Genomic DNA, 19,048 nt, shown 5'->3' on the forward strand with positions numbered 1-19,048 from the left:
TCCCCAGACGGCCAGAGCTGGGCTGATCTGAAGCCAGGAGCTTCTGGGTCTCCCATGTGGTTGCAGGGGCCCAAGCACTTGGGCCATCTTGTACTGCCTTCCTAGGCCATAGCAGAGAGCTGGATCGGAAGTATAGCAGCCAGGACTCAAACCATGGCCCATATGGGACTTCAGCACTGCAAGCAGTGGCTTTACCCACTACGACACAGCGCCGGCCCCCCTCCTCACCGTTCTGATGTTGCTGTCTGGTGGTACTATAGATAGAAATATGGAAAGAAAAAGATGGGATGGCACGTTCAGCAAGTTTAAGGGATTTGCTTTGACCAAAGTGAGGGCATTAGAAAGCTGGATCCCACTAGGCATGGAGAGGTCAAGGAAAGACTTTGATAATATGCTGAAGAAACTCAAGCTTTTCTTTTACTGCATTCACTGAAGGATTTTAAGAAAATAGGTGACAAAAATCTATTTGAATTTTAGAAATAGCCCTCTAGCAAATTGTGTAGGATGGATCAAGGGCAGAAAGGAGGGAAAGAGAGAGAGAAGAGGAGACAAAGACAGAGGAGGGGAGGGGAAGGGAGAGGAGAGGACAGATGTTTCTAGAGGAAGGGGAAATGGGCATGATGAATATTTTGTGTTAGTTCAAGTGAGAAATCATGAAGCCTAGACTAAGGGTTGTAGAGAAGGAGACAGATTTCATAGGTGAGAAGGTAAAACAGATTAGACTTGGTGAGTGTGTGGCAGAGGGACAGAAGGTTTTGCAGGGGATTCTGCTACTGAATGGAGAATTAGAATTTATGGATTCTGAGGATTCTGTGTTTGAGCAAAGAAGTCATCTCTGCATGAGGTTGATACGGGTGAGCTGGCAGCACAGAGCTGTGAGTATCAATGCCAACACCAGTAGTAGGCTTGCTGTCAGCATTCCTTGCTTTCCAGGCTAAGTCTAACTCTCTATCCTGACTCAGCTAGTGCTTCCCCTTCACCCCCATGCTTTCCTTTTACTTTCAGAGGTCCCTAGACTAAGTTTGGGTCTCCCTTAAGACTTCTCTAATTTATACATTATCTAACTTCTTATAATGCAATGCCTCATACCTGATATTTTTTAATGATCTAGGAAAAGCTCTGTTCTTTGGAGCCCTTTTATTGAATCACAAGGACATCTGACATTCACACACTGGCTAGAAACATATTTTCCAAAGCTTGTAGAAACAAGGGCCTAGGGTCTGGCATTATGACACAGTGAGCTAAGCTGCTGCCTGCAATGCCAGCATCCCATATTGGTGTGCCAGTTCAAGTCCTGGTTGCTTCACTTCTGATCCAGCTCCCTGATAGTTTATCCAGGAAAAGCAACAGAAGATGACCCAAGTACTTGGGCCCCTGCCACCAAAGTGGGAGACCTGGGTGAAGCTCCTAGATTCTGCCTGGCTTAGCCCAGGTTGTTGCAACCTTTTGGGAGTGAACCAGTAGAGGGAATATCTCTATGTCTCTCCCTTCCCCACTCCTTCACCCTCTTATCAGTCTGCCTTTCAAGTAAATACTTAAATTGTTAAAGAAGGGATGGAGGGAAGGAGGAGAGAGAAACAGTCCTAAACAAAGATGTTTCTCCACTTTAGGGTTTGCCTTAACATGCGTCTCGGCCGGCACCGTGGCTCACTAGGCTAATCCTCCACCTTGCGGTGCCGGCACACGGGGTTCTAGTCCCGGTCGGGGTGCCGGATTCTGTCCCGGTTGCCCCTCTTCCAGGCCAGCTCTCTGCTGTGGCCAGGGAGTGCAGTGGAGGATGGCCCAGGTGCTTGGGCCCTGCACCCCATGGGAGACCAGGATAAGTACCTGGCTCCTGCCATCGGATCAGCGCGGTGCGGCGGCCATTGGAGGGTGAACCAACAGCAAAGGAAGACCTTTCTCTCTGTCTCTCTCTCTCACTATCCACTCTGCCTGTCAAAAAGAAAAAAAAATACGTCTCAGCCATAAAGAACTGAAGATGATAAATATTGAGTCTTTTAGTAGTCTCCTTTTATTATAAGAAGTTCATTCTTTATGAAATTTCGAATTTTAGGTTTCCTTTAGAGTATCCTCAGCATATGGTCCTTTAGCTGTCTTTAGGTATTTTTTTAAGATTTATTTATTTATTTGAAAGGCAGAGTTGTAGAGAGGCAGAGGCAGAGAGAGAGAGGTCTTCCATCTGCTGGTTCACTCCCCAGATGGCCGCAGTGGTGCCCATCTGAAGCCAGGAGCTTCTTCCGGGTCTCCCACATGGGTGCAGGGGCCCAAGGACTTGGGCCATCTTCCATTGCTTTCCCAGGCAATAGCAGAGAGCTGGATCAGAAGAGGAACAGCCAGGACTCGAACTGGTGCCCATATGAGATGCCAGCACTGCAGGCGAAGACTTTACCTGCTTCGCCACAATGCTGGCCCCTGTCTTTAGGTCTAGAGAGAGGACCAGCGTACTCTGTGGATTGGTTTGGGACATGTAAACACGTAGACAACTTTGAGTTTTTAATCATTTGATCTTTATATGGATATGGGGCCACAGCCTTCAGAGGTACAAGGTGAAAACCTGTTTGTTTAGCTGGGCAGTCCTGAGGATTTTGTTTATCAGCTTGTTATTTTCTAGTTTTTGCTAATCAGGTATGGGGTTTGACCTGATTGTAGGATTGGATTTGTCAGCAATTTGTGACTCCTTAGGCCTGCCTTGCAGCTTGTCGGGTCCGATTTAGGCTGTGTAGCAGTTCTGTCTTAGCAAATCAGTAAAGTCAGCACATCTCTGCCAGGCTCATCACTCCCTGAGGGTGGCATGTTCCTGAGGGAAGGCGGAAGACGAGCACCTCCCATGGCCAATCACTGTCTGCTGCATGTAGTTGCTGAGTAGTTTAGGGAGGGCACAATAATTCTACAAGGGGGATGAAGACTTTCCTCAGTCACCAGAGCAAGCCATTTTCCTCATCAGACAAATCCCAGCTGTGTGACCACGTGTTGGGCACTTCATGTAGCTTGTGGCTTTCACTAGTAGTAGAGAAGGAAAGCAGTATCAGGCCAAGTCCTGCATAAGATAGATTTTGGCTCCCCCTGTCCTTTATACCTTGTGTGTGTGATGGTAGATGCTGGGAGATAAGGTGGGTACCTGCTGCTCCTGACCCAGCCAGTCTCTGCCGGTGATACCTGGGTAGGCAGGCTGGGTTTGGAGGACGGATATTCTTAGCTTCCAGACCAGACTGCGTTAGGGATTCTCAGACTTGTTTTTGTGATGGGGCCGGGGGAATTGTGATTAGCAAGCCCCTCCTCTATTATCCCTTTGACACCATTCAGTTGCATTAGGAGGTGAAGAGAAATTGGGTGCACTAGGTGGTCTTCTGACTAACCCACCATTTGTCTCCCCTTTAGAGCTCTTGCAGCTCTGAACCTTCCACAATGCTGCGTGAGTGTCAGTGTTTCATGTTGAATTTCCATCTTGACTCATCTGTCTCTAGGCGAAGATCCCTGCAAAGATTTAAATTGGGAACCAGACCTTGAGAATGTCTGTTCAGAGCATTTCACAGCTTCTGGATAAATGTCTTTCCCTTCTTAACCCAATCTGTTTTTTTCCCGATAATGCCCAGTTAGCTCTTGAGCAGCCCTGCTTTGAGGAAGCTTCCCAGCTAAATAGGTGCTATGTTCTTCCTTATCTCTAAAAAGTACCCCATCCTTTTAGTCTTCTCAGGGTCCCAGAGGGCCATGACTTAGGAAATGGAAATTGCCTACCTGTCCCCAGAAGCGAATCCACTGAGGAGGTCTGATTGTCATATGGTCATGTGATATCTGGCACCCTATGAGCCCTATAGCACAGAGGCAGAAGTGGCCTTGCTTTTTTACCAGACCTAACACTGACTGCTGTTTACTGCTTTCCCACTTACTCTCCTTCCTGCTTTTGATAAAACATAGGGAGGTGGGAAGATTCAAAGATAATTTATGGTCAGAACTATGTGAGCTCTCTTGAAAGTTTGAAGATTCTAGAGATAACATCTTTGTTGTGTCTCACATCCTAAACACATCTTCTGATGTCTGAGATTGTTTTTCTGGAAAGCTTAAACTGCTTAGAAGATGGGCTGGATGTCTTTGGGGAGACAGATGGACAGGACAGGGTCCATTAGCCTTAGGAATACCATCTGAGGCCTCAGCCAGACCCTGGAGCCACTGGCATGCAGCAGGAAGAAGTGGGTTCTTCAGGCAAAGTCCTAGCTCTGGGGGTCTTCCCCAGCCTTGAGAGAGTGAGCTCTCATCCCAGGGAGCCCATATCTAAGCCTGATAATGAAGCTGCTGCTCTAGGCTCTTCATGAGAGCTATGGAATTAGAGGAAATTCTGATTTAATCTCTCTTCCCTATAATTCTTCTTTTAAACCTTTCGCCTCTTTCTCCTGGCTGGAGTGGGGGAAGCTCCACAGTAAATTGCCTGTGACTTCCACAGAAATGTGACAGTTTTCAAGTTATTTTTTTCCCTCTGTATTTAGATGTGATTGTAGTTGTGCTGTCAGCCCTTATCTCTTCTGTCATCCAGCCAGCTCCCAACTGGGTTAGGAGGTATTTGCTCTGCTGTCAGTGTTGGCTGCATAATGAAGTAGATAGTTAAGGAATGGGTTGTTTAGCATCTCTTGGAATTGAAATTGTCTTCCTTGGTTGAGGGGGAAGCAATGTTATTGGAAGAAGGCAGTGGGGAAGCAAAATGTTGGCTATGGAATCAACTGCTTCGCCTTAGGATCTTGGATGAGCTAAGGAAATCATTCCTAATTTTTGTTTTGCCTACTATACAAGACTGCCTGTTCTGCAGTAACTGGTCCTAGCATGGCTGCCATAGGCTGACTACCTGAATTCTGGGCTTAGAGACTGGATTCCTTTGTGGATTGTTTCAAGGAACACTGCAGGGCAGCAGAAGTGGCGAGGTTTGGAGCTTGATTTATGCATGCTGGGTGAATCAAACTTGCCCTTCCCTGTTGGCCTGAGGCCTAAGGAAGAAGAGGGCTTTTCTCCTTGGGTCTTGCTCAGGGGAGGTAGAGGAGGAGCACTTTCACTGGATTGTTCCTAGCTGGTCAGAGCTGTACATCAAGAAAGATTCTGAGATTCTCTAGGCTCAGCAAACAACGTTTTACTTGTGGAGTGTTTACAGAGTAGAAAGGGATATTGTGATTTGTGAATTTAGCATTTTATGCCACAGGGCTTCAAGGACCGCTGGCTTATGCTTGGATATTATGTTGCAGTGAATGGACTGAAGACAAAGACATTCAATTTGCTGATGAGTCTTACCTAAAATTGTTGGATTATTAGGAGTTATGACCACCTAGCTAACAAAATCCACAGAGATGGGGCTGCCGTTAGAGAAGGGTTGGAAAATTTGGAGTAATGAAAACCAGCCCCTGAACTTTAGACAGCTTTTTGGCCAACATGATATAACTTCAGATTACTTAGTTCCCAATTCCAAAACAGTCTTGGTCCTAACTTCTACAGTATTTATTTATAATTCTCCTCTTTCTCCCTGGTCCTTGCCTTGGCATAACCCAAGGGAGTTCTTGTTTTCCAGTTGGTTCTCTTGTAGTGGCTGTTCAGGAAAAACTGGACGAGATGTGTACTCTGAGATCAAGGCACTATTTGGTGTTAATTGCACTTGGGTACTTTCCCTGCCCTGTAGCCTCTCCAGATGCTGAAAGCAGAGAATATACATACAAAACCAATCAACCATCCTAGAGCTTGTCTCAGTAAAAGGGAAGAATCCCTTTGAACTTGGGCTCCAGCAGTTTCTTACTCTGTGCTAGCTTCCTTCTGAGACTAGGAGCTCCTCAAAGTATAGGGCTCTGTCTTATTTCTCTTTATATTCTCTAGCCCAGACATAAGAGAGGTGGGTAGGCAGGGAGAATAAAGGACCCGGGGAGAAGAGGAAGGAAGGAAGTGGGGGAAGGGAGAGAGTAAGATCTATTTTTAGCAAGAGGGAGAGACACTCACCAAGGGTGTGTGAGTGAGCTTGCTGGCAAGGCTTCTGTGTGCGTGAGTGTGCTGGGAAGGGGGTGTGTGCGCCAGCAACGTGTGAGGAGGGCTGGTGCCCTATGGGAGGTTGCAGGCAGGAAGCAGCTGGAGAGGAGGAGGAGCAGCAGCAGGAGCAGGAGCTGCCCTGCTTTCTCTCAGTCTCAGAGCCCGGAACTGATTGAGTTAGAATTCCACCTCCAGTTGAAGTTTGGCTGCTGTTGCCTTCAGCAGGCTGGTCGGCAGAACCCCCCCTCAGCAGAGAGGTGTGGGCCAGATTGGATTCCTAGATTTGCAGCCAGCGAGACTCCTGCCCAGCGTTCACTGAGGGGATTTCTCTGCTGGGCATTGTTCCTATCATCAACTTCGCACTGTGAGCCAGCCAGCTGGGTGCGACTGAGAATAATAGCTCCTGGGCTCTGTGTGTCGGTTGGGCAAGCAGCAGTGCTGGGGCTCAGAAAGTTCATCCTGTGGCTTCTCTGTCAAACTAAGGAGTGCTTCTGAATGGATTTCCTTTTTAAAGACAGCAGTTGCATTCTAAAACTTGAGAATCCATTGTTTTAATGTGTTTTGTTTTTTCCTTTTCATTTCCTTAACGCTTATTTTGGTTGCAGTAGCAAGGTAAGTGGTATTGAGTGTATGACTGACTCTGAACGACAAGCAGGGACAGAAGCAAAGCCTCTGTGGGTGGAATATGGAGCAGCTACTTTAATTACATAACTGCTTGAGCCAACTTGCTGGTGGGGGTCATTGTAATGAGTGAAGAACAGCATACTCAGCACTGGGGTAGCATCTTCCCGTGCACGTGTTTGTGTGCTGATAATCTGACCATTCGTTCCTCCTTGGTACTCTGCTGTGTGTATACAGATCATCTGTTTTTCTTCTTCATGTGTCCATATGTGTTTATAAATTATCTCCCCATTCCTCTCCTGCATGTGTGTACATTTAGACAATGCTTTCATTTATCTTATACAAATACATATAAGCCCACCATATTTGTACGTATATAGAAATAATAATCTGTTACTTCATCTCATGCATTTATATATGTACTTAGGTAGCCTTCCTGTTCTCATATGTGCTCTGCATGTATTCAGAAATGTTACTATTCTCTGTCTCTCGCTTGCTTGCTCTTTCTCTCGCTCTCTCTCTGTGTATGTATGTATGTATGAGAGAGAGAAAATGTTTCTGCCTAATGTATTAGTTCATCTCTCTCGTGTACCTATGCTGTGTAAGCAGAAAAGTCATCTTGAGTTTTCTCAGCCTTGAGTGTGTACGTGCATGCATATAGATAATCTTGTAATTTATGTCATGAGTTTTGGAGAAGGAGCACTAACTTTGTAGATAGAAGACCCACTTTTAAATCCTAGCCCTATTTGGTGAACTAATTTAGCCTCTCTGTGTTTCCTTTTTCTTGCCTCTGAAATCTGAATAAAAAGCCTTTCCTCCTGCCTCCCAAGATTGTTATAATGATAAAATGAGAGTCATGTAAACTGAAAAGTCTAAATAAATACAGTATTTTATTAGTACTGTGTATCCCTCTAGACTGAGCTGTATAAGATGGCATATCTTTGACCCAGCTGCACTGAGATTATGTTCATGTATATGGGAAGACTCTAAGCCTTTTGTGTGAGAGGTCACTTTCTTCTGAAGAGACCTGGTTTATTCTGTGGTTTTTCCCAGAGTATTGGAAGGAAGCTACAGGGAGATAAGGGTTTCAAGAAATGGTCAAGTTGAGAGAGAGAAAGGGTCTCATTCTCTGCAGGCAGAGACCTTACTATGTTCTTTGTAGTCTTTTTTTTTTTTTTTTTTTTTTTATTTTTTTTTTTTTGACAGGCAGAGTGGACAGTGAGAGAGAGAGACAGAGAGAAAGGTCTTCCTTTGCCGTTGGTTCACCCTCCAATGGCCGCCGCGGCCGGCGCGCTGCGGCCGGCGCACCGCGCTGATCCGATGGCAGGAGCCAGGAGCCAGGTGCTTTTCCTGGTCTCCCATGGGGTGCAGGGCCCAAGCACCTGGGCCATCCTCCACTGCACTCCCGGGCCACAGCAGAGGGCTGGCCTGGAAGAGGGGCAACCGGGACAGAATCCGGCGCCCCGACCGGGACTAGAACCCGGTGTGCCGGCGCCGCTAGGCGGAGGATTAGCCTAGTGAGCCGCGGCGCCGGCCTCTTTGTAGTCTTGAGAAGGATTGAGCCTATCACACAACAGAACTGTGCTGCTTCCATCTAGAATCAAAGTGAACAGGTGAAAAGATGAGTGAAAGAACAGAGAATTCTGCTGCCTCTGAGATGACAGCCTGCTCTTTGTAGTGAATATCGATTGCCAGGTTTTGAAGGCTCTCCAGAGTGTCCTGTGGCCAAACTTCTAGACCTGTGCTGTCCAAAATGGTAGCCACTTGCCACATGTGACTCTTAAGTACTTTATGGCTAGTCTAATTTGAGATGTGCTATAAATGTAAAATACATGTGAGATTTCAGGGACATATTATGAAAATAAGAGTGCAACTATACAGTTAGTAATTTTTATATTGATTACATGTTGATAATATTTTGATATTGGGTTAAATAAAATATATTAAGATCAATTTCACCTTTTTTAAAAAAAAACTTTTTTACATAGCTACTAGAAAACTGAAAATCACCTATGTGGCTCACATTGTATTTCTGCTCTAGGCCCATCACTAACAGGAAGACCAGGCAGCTTTTCCTACTGGAAGGACACATGAGAACCCTATCACAGCAGATGACATGGAGTTCTGAGGATTGTGGCAAGGTCTTTTCCTACCAGTCTTACAAGCTGGAGAAATACCAGCTAATTGACTGTGTGGCAGAGGCCAATGATGCCACAACACCCCTCACCCCCTTTATTTTTGGTCTTGAGTGATTTCTCAGAAAATTGTGGGTAAATATAACTGGGGAGAGGTTTTCAACTTAGTTTTATAATGAAAAGCGGTTATAAGCCATTAATCTAAAAGAAAACCTAAAACTTGAAATCAGCATGTTGTCATGGAAACAGAAGTATACTTAAAATTAGGAGACCTAACTCAGCTCTGCCATCAACTCAAAAAGTTCATGGGAAAGTGTACATTATCTTGTATTTCTGTTTTTCCATGAACTGCTTGAAATACATGTGTATTTCTTTCATGACACTGATTTTTCACTCTGTTCCAGGCTCTGTGCTTAGCATAGTAATACCCTGTGCTAGGCATTGGGAATATAAAAACCAATAAGGCACAGCGTCCAGTGTAATGGATTTCACTCCTACTGTGGATCCTCAAGCAAGAACCTCCCACTTAGGCAGCAACAACCAAAGGGTGTCATTCTAGGTCAAGAGGTATAATCTTGGGTAATTGGGCTTTCGAGAAACTAGAGTTCTTGCTCTGCCTAAAGACTTCCAAATTCACAATTTAGAAAAATATGGTGATAGCCAAACAGAACTACTCCCTAGGCTGGATCACAGTATAGAATGAGGAAGAATGGCAAATCCTGGGAACTGTAGTAATAGGACATTGCTAAGCATTTGGTTCAAGGCATCTTATTTCCTTTGGTTAATCTCACTGGGTTTGTTTGTTTAAGATTCATTTTATTTATTTGAAAGGCAGAATTCCTGAGAGAGAGAGAGAGAGAGAGAGAGAGGTCCTTCGTCCACTGGTTCACTTCCCAAATGGCCACAATGGCTGCTTTGGGCCAAACCAAAGCAAGAGCTTCATCCAGTTCTCCCATGTGGGTGCAAGAGCCCAAGCACTTGGGCCATCCTCTGCTGCTTTCCTAGCCCTGCATCAGCAGAGGGCTGGATAAAAAATGGAGCAGCCGGGACTCAAACCAGTGCCCATATGGGATGCTGGCATTGCAGGCAGTGGCTTTACCTGCTACACCATGACACCAGCATCGGTTAATCTCACTCTTCACATCTTATGCTCTGATCATTTTCTTCTGGCAAGGTACTCTGTAGGCACTGATTTTTTCCCAAAGATTAACATCCTAAGAGTACCCCTCCTGTTATGGCCCTGGAAGTCCATTCATCTTACCATATTAGCCATACAGTGTAACTGGTAAATGGTCCAGCGATGATGTGTCTTCTGTGGAGGACTGAGAACTGTTGGCTTGCTGCCAGCTGGGATTGTTTCACACTAATTAAGGGCTGGTTGATATATATGCATAGATTCCTAGCCTGTTGCCAGAGATCCCCTGGTTGTTTTCTCTAAGCCAAGATTTGGGTCAGAAGAGATTTTTACAAGGATTCACCACGTTCCTAATCACATTTATTTGACAAATCAGAGAGAGGGGTAAAAAAAAAAAAGCCATTAAAAAACAGTTTTTTTTTTTCTTTTGACTGTGTGTGTGTGTGTGTGTGTGAGGCTGGTAGGCTGGTATTGGTGTGATATGATTTAAGGGGTCTACTCCCTGCTGTAATTCTCAGCTTTCCAGCATTACAGCTTTAATCTTTGATTAATTCATTTTGTTTTGATGTTCCCTTTTTGAACACAGATAACCCTTGAAAGGCCCGCCTTATTTTTCCCAGCCTTAGGCATTCCTTAGAAAAAGAGCACAGAAAGGTGTGATCATTTCTGAGAATGAAATTTGCAGAGTTGACCAGAGTGGCTAGGCCAGAATCAAGGCAGAGTGATGGCACTGAATACCTTATAGGATTCTGGAGGGCTAGGTTTGAGCTGGATGGACTCCTCTCATCTCAGCTCACATATTACTTCTCTGCAGCCTTACTTGTCTTGGTTTTGATGAGCCTCTCATTCACTTCCCACTCTTCACTCCTGGAATGAAATGCTTACTTTTTATTACAACCTCTGTGATAATACGAATCACTTTATATTATAACTGTCTATATGTCTATTTCCATCTCTAAACCTTAATATATTAGAGAGGAGGGACTATGCTTATTCATACATTGCCAGCACATAGCTTAGTGCTTGGCACATTCATTCATTTGAATTGACTTGGAGATCAAATGGTCCTCACAGTTTAGCCCCATCATTACATTACTGTAGACAGTAGTAGCAAAAAGAAGCTGGGGAAGGCGGTGAATTGGGCCTCCTGGCCCTGAGGATTGCCCTTTCTGCCCATTCTGGCTGCTGATAGCCTATTGAACTCTGAGCACAGTGACTATTTGATCCTTTAGGCATCACATTGAGCTCTGTCCCCTGTTTCAAACCTAAAGACCTGGATGGCTGAGTATGTTTGTTGCCTTTAGGGAAACTATCCCCAGGAGATGATTCTTAAATTCAGAGTTCATCCAGGGGCAGTGACTGCCAACTCAGAAGGTTTAGAAGGATCTTTTTATTTGTTTAACATGGAAGCAAGCGTCTTTGTCTGGGGCTGGGAGAAGTTGCTATGGTAGCTCTAATTGGAAATTTCCTATTTGTCAGGAACAAAGGGGAGCAAACATGTCTGCCTTCAGTCCTTCAGAAGGCCACAGGAAAAAGCTCTGAACCTATTTGCCTCCTGTGTGGCTGGCCAGCCAGTGTGGTAGTCATGGTAGTCTGGGAGCAGACATTGGTGACGCTGTCCAGAGGTTAGGCCAAGTGTATCTGGAGTGTTGATCTGAGGGGCACACACAGATAGACTCAGGTTAGCCTGGCCTGCTTTGAAGCAGTAACAGGAAAGTCAGCTTCATCTTTGTTCCTAACTGCCTTATTTGGACCAAAGTGCAGTTGGCCTTGAAGACCTGGCCTTGAATTCTATGTCTCACCAGCATCAGGAAGAAAAAACTTGCCTCTATCACCATTTGCCCCTTCCTCCTGTTGTTAGGTTGCCTGAGAGAAGTGCTGGGACCTGAATTCTTTGCTGCTTCCTTTTCTACCTTAAAAAGAAAACTGTATCTGGGTTCAACTTCTGGCTTCACTTCTGATGCAGTGATCCAGCCTCCTGCTAATGCACACTCTGGGAGGCAGCAGGTGATGGCCTAAATACCTGGTTCCCTGGCACTCACATGGGAGACCCAGACTGGGTTCCTGCCTCCCAGCTTTGGCTTGGTTGTTGTGAGCGTTTGGGGAGTTAACCAGTGGATGTAAGATATTCCTCTCTCTCTCTTCCTCCCTCCCTGTTTCTATAAATACAACATATATACATGCATAAAATTTAAGGGGAAAGAAGAAAACAGGACTAACTCAAAGGATGTTAATCTGCCTAGTGGGATTCCAGGCACTGCTGCAGACCATTAGAAGGACTGGGAATAGTAATAGTCTCAGGTGGAGTGGAGTCATGGTTCACTCAGATGATACCATTTAGATGATTGGTTGCATGGCTTCGATACTGGTCTCCCTGCTTTGTTGACAGAAGGATTTACCATGTCAGGTTAATAACAGCATTGCAGTGTTTTACAGTTTACTAAGTATCAATCTCTCATTTTACCTTTATAACATCTCTGGAATGTCTTGCCCACTTTTTAGATGAGGAAACGAATGCACAGAGAGGTCAAGTATGTAGACCAAGGACGTCAGTGAAGCAGGCCCCAAACTTAAGTCTCCTGATTCTAGGTCCCGTAGCGCTTGCTCAGTACCTCATGTAGTTTCACACAGAGCTTTTGTCTTGGTTTAGTAACAGTCTTTCTCCTTTGAGACAGACTTAAAAGGCTAGTTGGTAGCTCATCCCTTGTAGGGCCAGGGACATTGTTCAGGACTAACACTGTGTGCCAGCACCAAATCAGAGACAACCAGTCCCTGCACAGTTGGGGAGAAAGAAAGGAGTGTCATAGGAAATACATATTTTCTAGTTGTGGAAGGAGATAAGGAAGAATTTCAGCTAATCCTAAAATAGAATGTTTGCACAGACAGCTGGCCACTAAGCACAAGACCTAGGAATTCAGACTGTGCACATAAAACACCCACAACAGCTAAACTGAGACCGACCTGGTCACTTGAGATTTGAGGTGGGTAAAGCAATAATGGATAAATTGGTCTCTCTACTGCCTTGCAGGATAGGTAGAGTTCTCAGATGAGCTGGAAAGAAGAGGGGAAGATATGTAATGGGAAGTTGACTAGTTTCTGACTGTTGGTTCTTGACCTAGTTACTTCTAGCTAAAGGAATCAGCTTCCTCTTTATCCCAAGTCCTATGACTTGTCTTTTTTATGCGGCTAGTCTAGACGAGTACAATGTTTCTTAATTTTAGGCCCACAGTCTATAGCTGTAGATGGTGCTTTTCTTGAAAATGAGTTGCTGTGACAGCAGTCAGCTTGCATTCTTTAAGACGTTTCCTCCTCTTAGGATTAACTTGAGCACTAGGAAAATGAAAGGAGGCAAGAGTTTAGAAGACTTAGAAGTTTACAGCAAGTATAAAACATGGGGAAACCATCTCTGGTAAAATAACTTGAAAGCTCAGCGCGTCTCCCACCAACCTATCTTTACCCTCCCAGAGTGACCTAGCAGAACCAAAGAGTATCTCCTGGGTCGCTGCTTTCTCCTCTGTCCTTGCCACTCTGCTCTTTCCCTGTACTTGGCACGTTCTTAGTTAAAAAAGGAATGGAAGCCCACTCCATATAATGATGACGATGATTATCTCTATGTCTGTTGTATAGTCACCAATAGCTTAGGATATGGAGGTAGGTCTGTTTTCACTTTCTTGGATAATAACAGAGCACCCTGGAGCCTTCTTTAATTACTTAGATGAGCTATGCATTGTTCTCTCCAGGCTAACCAAAGGGTTGGAACAACCCTCTGTTATTGGAGCAGTGGATAATGTGCTGGGCCGTCACTTAAAGTGGTACTCTAAAGGACCCTCCGTGGCCCAGGAAAGCTGCATCTGGGTATTGATTAGGCTGCACAGAATCCTTAGGGAGTTACAAGTGGAGCACAGCATCAGCAGGCTCTTCCGTCCCCAGTTATGGGTCTATCATATGTGTGTCTATCATATGTGTGCCTTTGCCTGCCTGCCTCTCTAGATCCACACAGTCTAAATGCCACCTAAGTTATGGGTAGTGACTGTGCCCATACTGTATCCAGTATGGGGAAAATACCATGGAACTGGTGGAATTAGGTAAAAGTACTTTTTTCTCCAAATTTAAAGTATTTGCCATGATCCTCCTTCCCAAGTGAAAGATGGCCGTCCTAAACAAAGGGCAAGCACTGCTGCATACAGTGTGTGAGCTCAGCCTTCACTGGAACAACAGAGTGGAAGGAACATTCCATGTCTCGTCTTTCACTGTGTGTGCAGTTTCAGCTTTGGTGGTTAAGCATCTGTTTGTTCATTCCTGAGCTACACCCTAGTGCTGAATTTTGTGAAGATTCAAATAAGGAATCATTCACTGGCCTTGCCCTATTTACCTCCCAGTAGCTCACCCAGAGCACTAAAGACTCGATCATCAGTGTTATAATGGGATACCAAAGTAAGAGAACTGACTGCCTATCCTTTAAGGCCAGGGTTGGAAGGCAATTCAGTGTTGATTCCTACAGTTCTAGAGGTAATATTCTTCTCCTTGTGAGACAGCTGATTCGGATTAAAATCCTGCTTTCTGACCTGAGTGTACTATTTTCCTTTTCCACTAGCTACGGGATAAGAATCAAGCCAGGATCCAGGGGAATGTGCCAGGTTTGGACACCACACACAAGGTCATTCCAGGCAGCACTGTGGGTTACACGCAAGACATCAGTCAGCAGTAATTGCTAGAAATAGGCTGAAAAGAGAGGACAGGCTTACACCTTTCAAGGCAATCTCTATTAAGCATCCTGACCAGGAGTAAGAGGAAGAAGCAGAGAATTCCTCAAACTGTGAGGGAGAAAATGAAGCGGTTGTTGCAAGAGTCCGAAGAAGAAATCATGGTCACTTTGGGACCCTCCTCCAGAGTTTCCCCAGACAAGGCTAAGGCAGAGACTACGTATGGCAATAAGAACAAGGCCTCAGGCCCAGCTGGATCCTTCCTGGAGGACAACTGTCCGCCCCCTTGCTGTGGGTCAGCAGCCTCAGCCATTGGCGGAGACAGAGGTAGGGACCTGGCCCAACTTTGCAGCTTTGGGCAGCAGGCCAACAGCCAGCTTCCTCTGGGCTCCACTGCCTCTACTGCAGGGCCTGGTTCTCAGGACCTCTCACCTGCTAGCATTACCGCAAGCTATGAAGAGCCCTCAGAGAAGAACCAAACCAAGCCCCTTTTGTCCAGAGGCCTCTGCCAAGGCTATGGCCATGAACAGCGAGAGCCTTTGGGGGATGTAGTAGAATACATCATCAGAGAGCTGCAAGGCATCAGCCGTCTCCAGACTGAGATTGCTGAGCTGCGACAACACTTGAGCCAAGTCCGGGGCTCAGTGGATGAAGTCTCTACCTGTGTAGACTCTGTCATGAGTGAAATAGAAGGTTTGCATGGGGGCAACAGCTCCCTCGCCAAGGTGTGCGAGGGGGAAAAGGCTCAGAAACCCTGTGTAGACAGACCCAGTGAGGAAGCCATTCTGTATCTGTATGGACTTCCTGAGCAGGATGGGGAAAATACCATGGAACTGGTGGATAGCTTCCTAACCAAGCATCTCTGTTTTAATGGCATACAGTGCAACAGGTTTGTCCAAGAGGCCTACAGGACAGGCAGATCCCCTGCCCCCAGACCCACTGTTGTGAAGCTTGCCCATCTAGAGCACAAGGATTTCCTCTTGCAGCAGTCCATCCTCTTGCAGAATGTAGGGGTCCGGATTGCCACCAAAGAAGAACCAAGTTGGCTGCAGGGCCCTAAGAATTCCCAAAAGAAGTCTATGTCATTTTGGCAACAACAGCTTCAGGATCCTAGTTGGAGTTCTTCAAACCAGGATAAACCAGTCCTTCAAGTGGAAACAGGGGACAGAGGACCCCTGACAGGATCCTCTCAAATGAAAGCTCAGAATCAACACGGAGAACACCAGTTTCCTGAGCAGCGAGGCCATTCCTTCCTACTCAAGAACAACAGTCTAGCAAAGCAGAGGGATACGTCTAAACCAGGAGCTGAAGGAAAAGGAAGATGGGGACCATCTCAAATTATCAGTGGCAACTCTGGTGAACTGAGGGAGAAAGCAGTTCCTCTGTCCACCTGCCATCAATTTGAGGAAGCTTCCCTAGTGTTAAAAGAAGAGGATTCTGGGAAATCCCAGTTTCTCAAACAGGGCAACGAAGAACTTGAAGCATGTAAAGTAGCAAAACCAGAAAATGACTGCAGCACTAAAGAGGAGGCCAGTAGTTGCCTGTCACCGTCTGGGGTGCTGAAGACAGAAAGAACAAATGCAGAGGACAGGCTCCTGGGCTGCGAAGCTGGGCTTGATATTCTGAGCGCCAAGCAGCTGGAGGACCTCATGGCAGACAAGTCCAGAAAGTTTGCCGCTCTGAGCTGCAGCAGCATGATGGAGGAGATTGTCATGGGGCCTGAGGCTTTTGGTGACATGGTTCATATTGACCTGAATGAAGAGGAGGAATGTGCGGCTCGGATCCTTACGGATGTCTTTGACAAGGCTTCTTGTGTTCTGGGTGGCTCACAGGAGGATGAGGATGTGGAAATCAAGTTTTACACAAGCAAACTGGGACGAGCAATTCACCATTTTCGTTCGGCTCTGCAGGGGGTGTTTCAAAAGCTGGAGAACAGTGGGTCCCTCAGTCCTGAGGACTTGGAGAGCAACGAGAGTGGTTCCCAGTCAGAGAACAGTGATCGACTTCTTGGGACAGTGAGTTTAGGGGGTGCCCAGGATTGCTCTGTGGAGAGCCCTGGAAGTCAGGGGAGTGAGAGCTTGCTCAGTGTGGTCTCTGGTGGGCTGGGCACCTCCACACAGGAAGACCAAACTCCTAAGGATCCCAGCAGCTTCTCTCTTGCTTCTAATAACTCCCTTCTTGCATATTCATTGCCAAGTTTTGCTATGGCTCCATGTCTGGGAAGCGAGACTTGTCCTGGGCCAGAATCCCCCAAGCAAAGCAGATTAAGCCTAGAGCAAGTGTGTACTGAGACTATTTACCTCAACAAATGCATCAACAATTTTAAAAATGTCCTAAGAGAGAAAAGGCTAAGGCAAAAAAAACTTTTGCACGAGCTAGTACAGAAGGCAAATCATCTCTCGGTAGAAGACGTGCCCTCAGGTATTCTGCCTCTGTTTAATGGGGTCCTGGCTGGCTGTTTATGGCCTCCCTCTGGCCAGCATGAGACCTGGTGTGGTGACAAGTTTCACAAGGTGATGGGGAAGGTCCATAGCCTGAATCAGCCTAAATTAGTCCAGCTCAGACCTTAAGCTAATCCTGTGGGAATTGGAGTAACAGGAAAGAAATTCCTGTCCTTAGAGGAGCGTCCTATTTACTGGGGGGAGCTGTGGAAAGTACCTTTTGAAAGTGGGAGGGACATCTGGGCAGAAGTAGTTTATAGCCACAGGACTTTTAGGTATGAAGTAGGTGTGGGAGTGCGAAGGCAGACGTGAGGGTGAGGCACATTTGCTGGCAGGCATGGAAAGGGCTGAGAAAAAGTTCCATGCATTTTAAGATGGTTCTCTGTGGGTTTCTTGAGATGAAACTGCCATATCCACAGCAACTGATGGGGCTTCTCCACCTATAGGCAGCTGTGGAAATTCCCCCACTCTGACCTGTGTCATCTTCCTAGTCCTGGACTTGCTGATGTAGAACCTTGGTTTGGATGTAAGAGTGTCCTTATACGTGATCCTGACCTTGCCTGAACGTCTGATTCTGCCCTCCACAGGTCATATTTCCTCCAGCAAAGGACCACTTACCTGAGAACTAGAGAATGGAATGTTTTGAACAATAAAAATGAGAGAACATTTTTCTAGGCACTAGGGAGATATGTAACTTTAAAATTACGTCTCCCAAACAAAATTAAATTTATCCAAAGAGCATATGCTGTATTCATCCAGTTTTAAATGTAAATGGGGTTGTCCTCTTATGCATATAACCTGATTAATCTTCCTAAGGCAAAATTAAAATCTTGAAGCATATTGTGTTGGCAAAGGTGTGAGGGAACAGGCATTCATACATTGCTGGTAGGATGAGAATGTAAATTGATATAACCTCTAAGGAAACCAATTGATAAAATTTATCAGTTACTCATATGTATGCCCTTTGAGCTCTCAGCACCATTCCCAGGAATGTTTACTGCAGATACATTTTCACATGGGGAAGTGACATATGTATGAGGCTATTTTTGAAACATGGTTTTTAGTAGTCAATTATTGGTACATCCAAACAATGGAATACAGCACCATGTAGCTATAAAGAGAATAAAGTAGCTCTGTACTAAAATGGAAATATACCTAAAATATATTGACAAGTGAAAAAGCAAACAGGCATAACAGTCTGCATAAGATACTTTGATTTGTATAAGGAGGGGAAGAGAAGAGTACGCCCAGAGTGTCTGCTTGCAGGATATGTAGGCTAAGGAAAGATACATGGGACTCTGAGACAGCCATCGTCGCTTAATGGTGGGACTGTGTTCTGGGAAATGCATTATTGGGCGATTTTATCATTTTTCAAACATTGTATAATGTATTTACTTACCCAAACCTAGATGGTGTGGCCTACTATACACCTAGGCTATGTGGTGTATACAGTTGTATATAAAGTGTGCTGTTGATTGAAACATCACTATGAGGCCCATGACTACATATGGTTGCCCATGGGGAGAGGTATTAGGTAAATATTAATTGGATAGGGGGGATATTTTTCTATGTATATCCTCTTACACATTTTTAGAATTTGCATCATATTAATGTAATACGAAGTCATAAAGTTACCTTTTAAAATCCAAAAATGTAAATCATACTATTCTTCCAAATAGCTCTGGCACTACTCCTTATAAGAGAAAGTCTGGATTTCTTCACTTGCCACTCATGGTTACTCCAGTTGGTCTCCAGTTTACATTTCCAAGTTTCTCTCCCATCGTCCTATCATATGCCTCTAAAAGGAAATTTATGTCTTAGAAATTTGCTTTAATCTTTCTGTTCTTACCATATTCATTTATGCTTGCTTAGTTCTAACCTAAGGTGCTGTGTTCACCATTTCACCCCAGCAAAATCTATTCATTCTTCAACACACAGCCCAAGCATCAGTTCTTCTAGGAAGCTTTCCGTAATTCCTCTGCTGTAAGGGAAGTCTCTCTCCTTGATGTTGCAACCTGTCAC

General features: G+C 45.3%; 1 protein-coding gene across 21 annotated transcripts in view; it reads left to right on the top strand.

The window, feature by feature from the left end:
* The window catches only part of UNC13B (unc-13 homolog B), a 267,751-nt gene that overhangs the window by 204,787 nt on the left and 43,916 nt on the right, over window positions 1-19,048 (top strand). For 2 of the 21 annotated variants that reach the window (XM_017339944.4, XM_089300147.1), the window contains exons 1-2: window positions 6,049-6,603; window positions 14,477-17,006. The exons of the other annotated variants lie outside the window; for them this stretch is intronic. In XM_017339944.4, the coding sequence (XP_017195433.4) occupies window positions 14,711-17,006 (2,296 nt within the window). In that variant the 5' untranslated portion in view covers window positions 6,049-6,603; window positions 14,477-14,710. Of the gene's footprint in view, window positions 1-6,048; window positions 6,604-14,476; window positions 17,007-19,048 lie in introns of those variants that run through there. 21 annotated transcript variants of the gene reach the window in all.

The sequence above is a fragment of the Oryctolagus cuniculus genome, chromosome 1 (assembly GCF_051225735.1).
Source record: "Oryctolagus cuniculus isolate XC-2025 breed Fujian yellow rabbit chromosome 1, ASM5122573v1, whole genome shotgun sequence".
NCBI lineage: Eukaryota > Metazoa > Chordata > Mammalia > Lagomorpha > Leporidae > Oryctolagus > Oryctolagus cuniculus.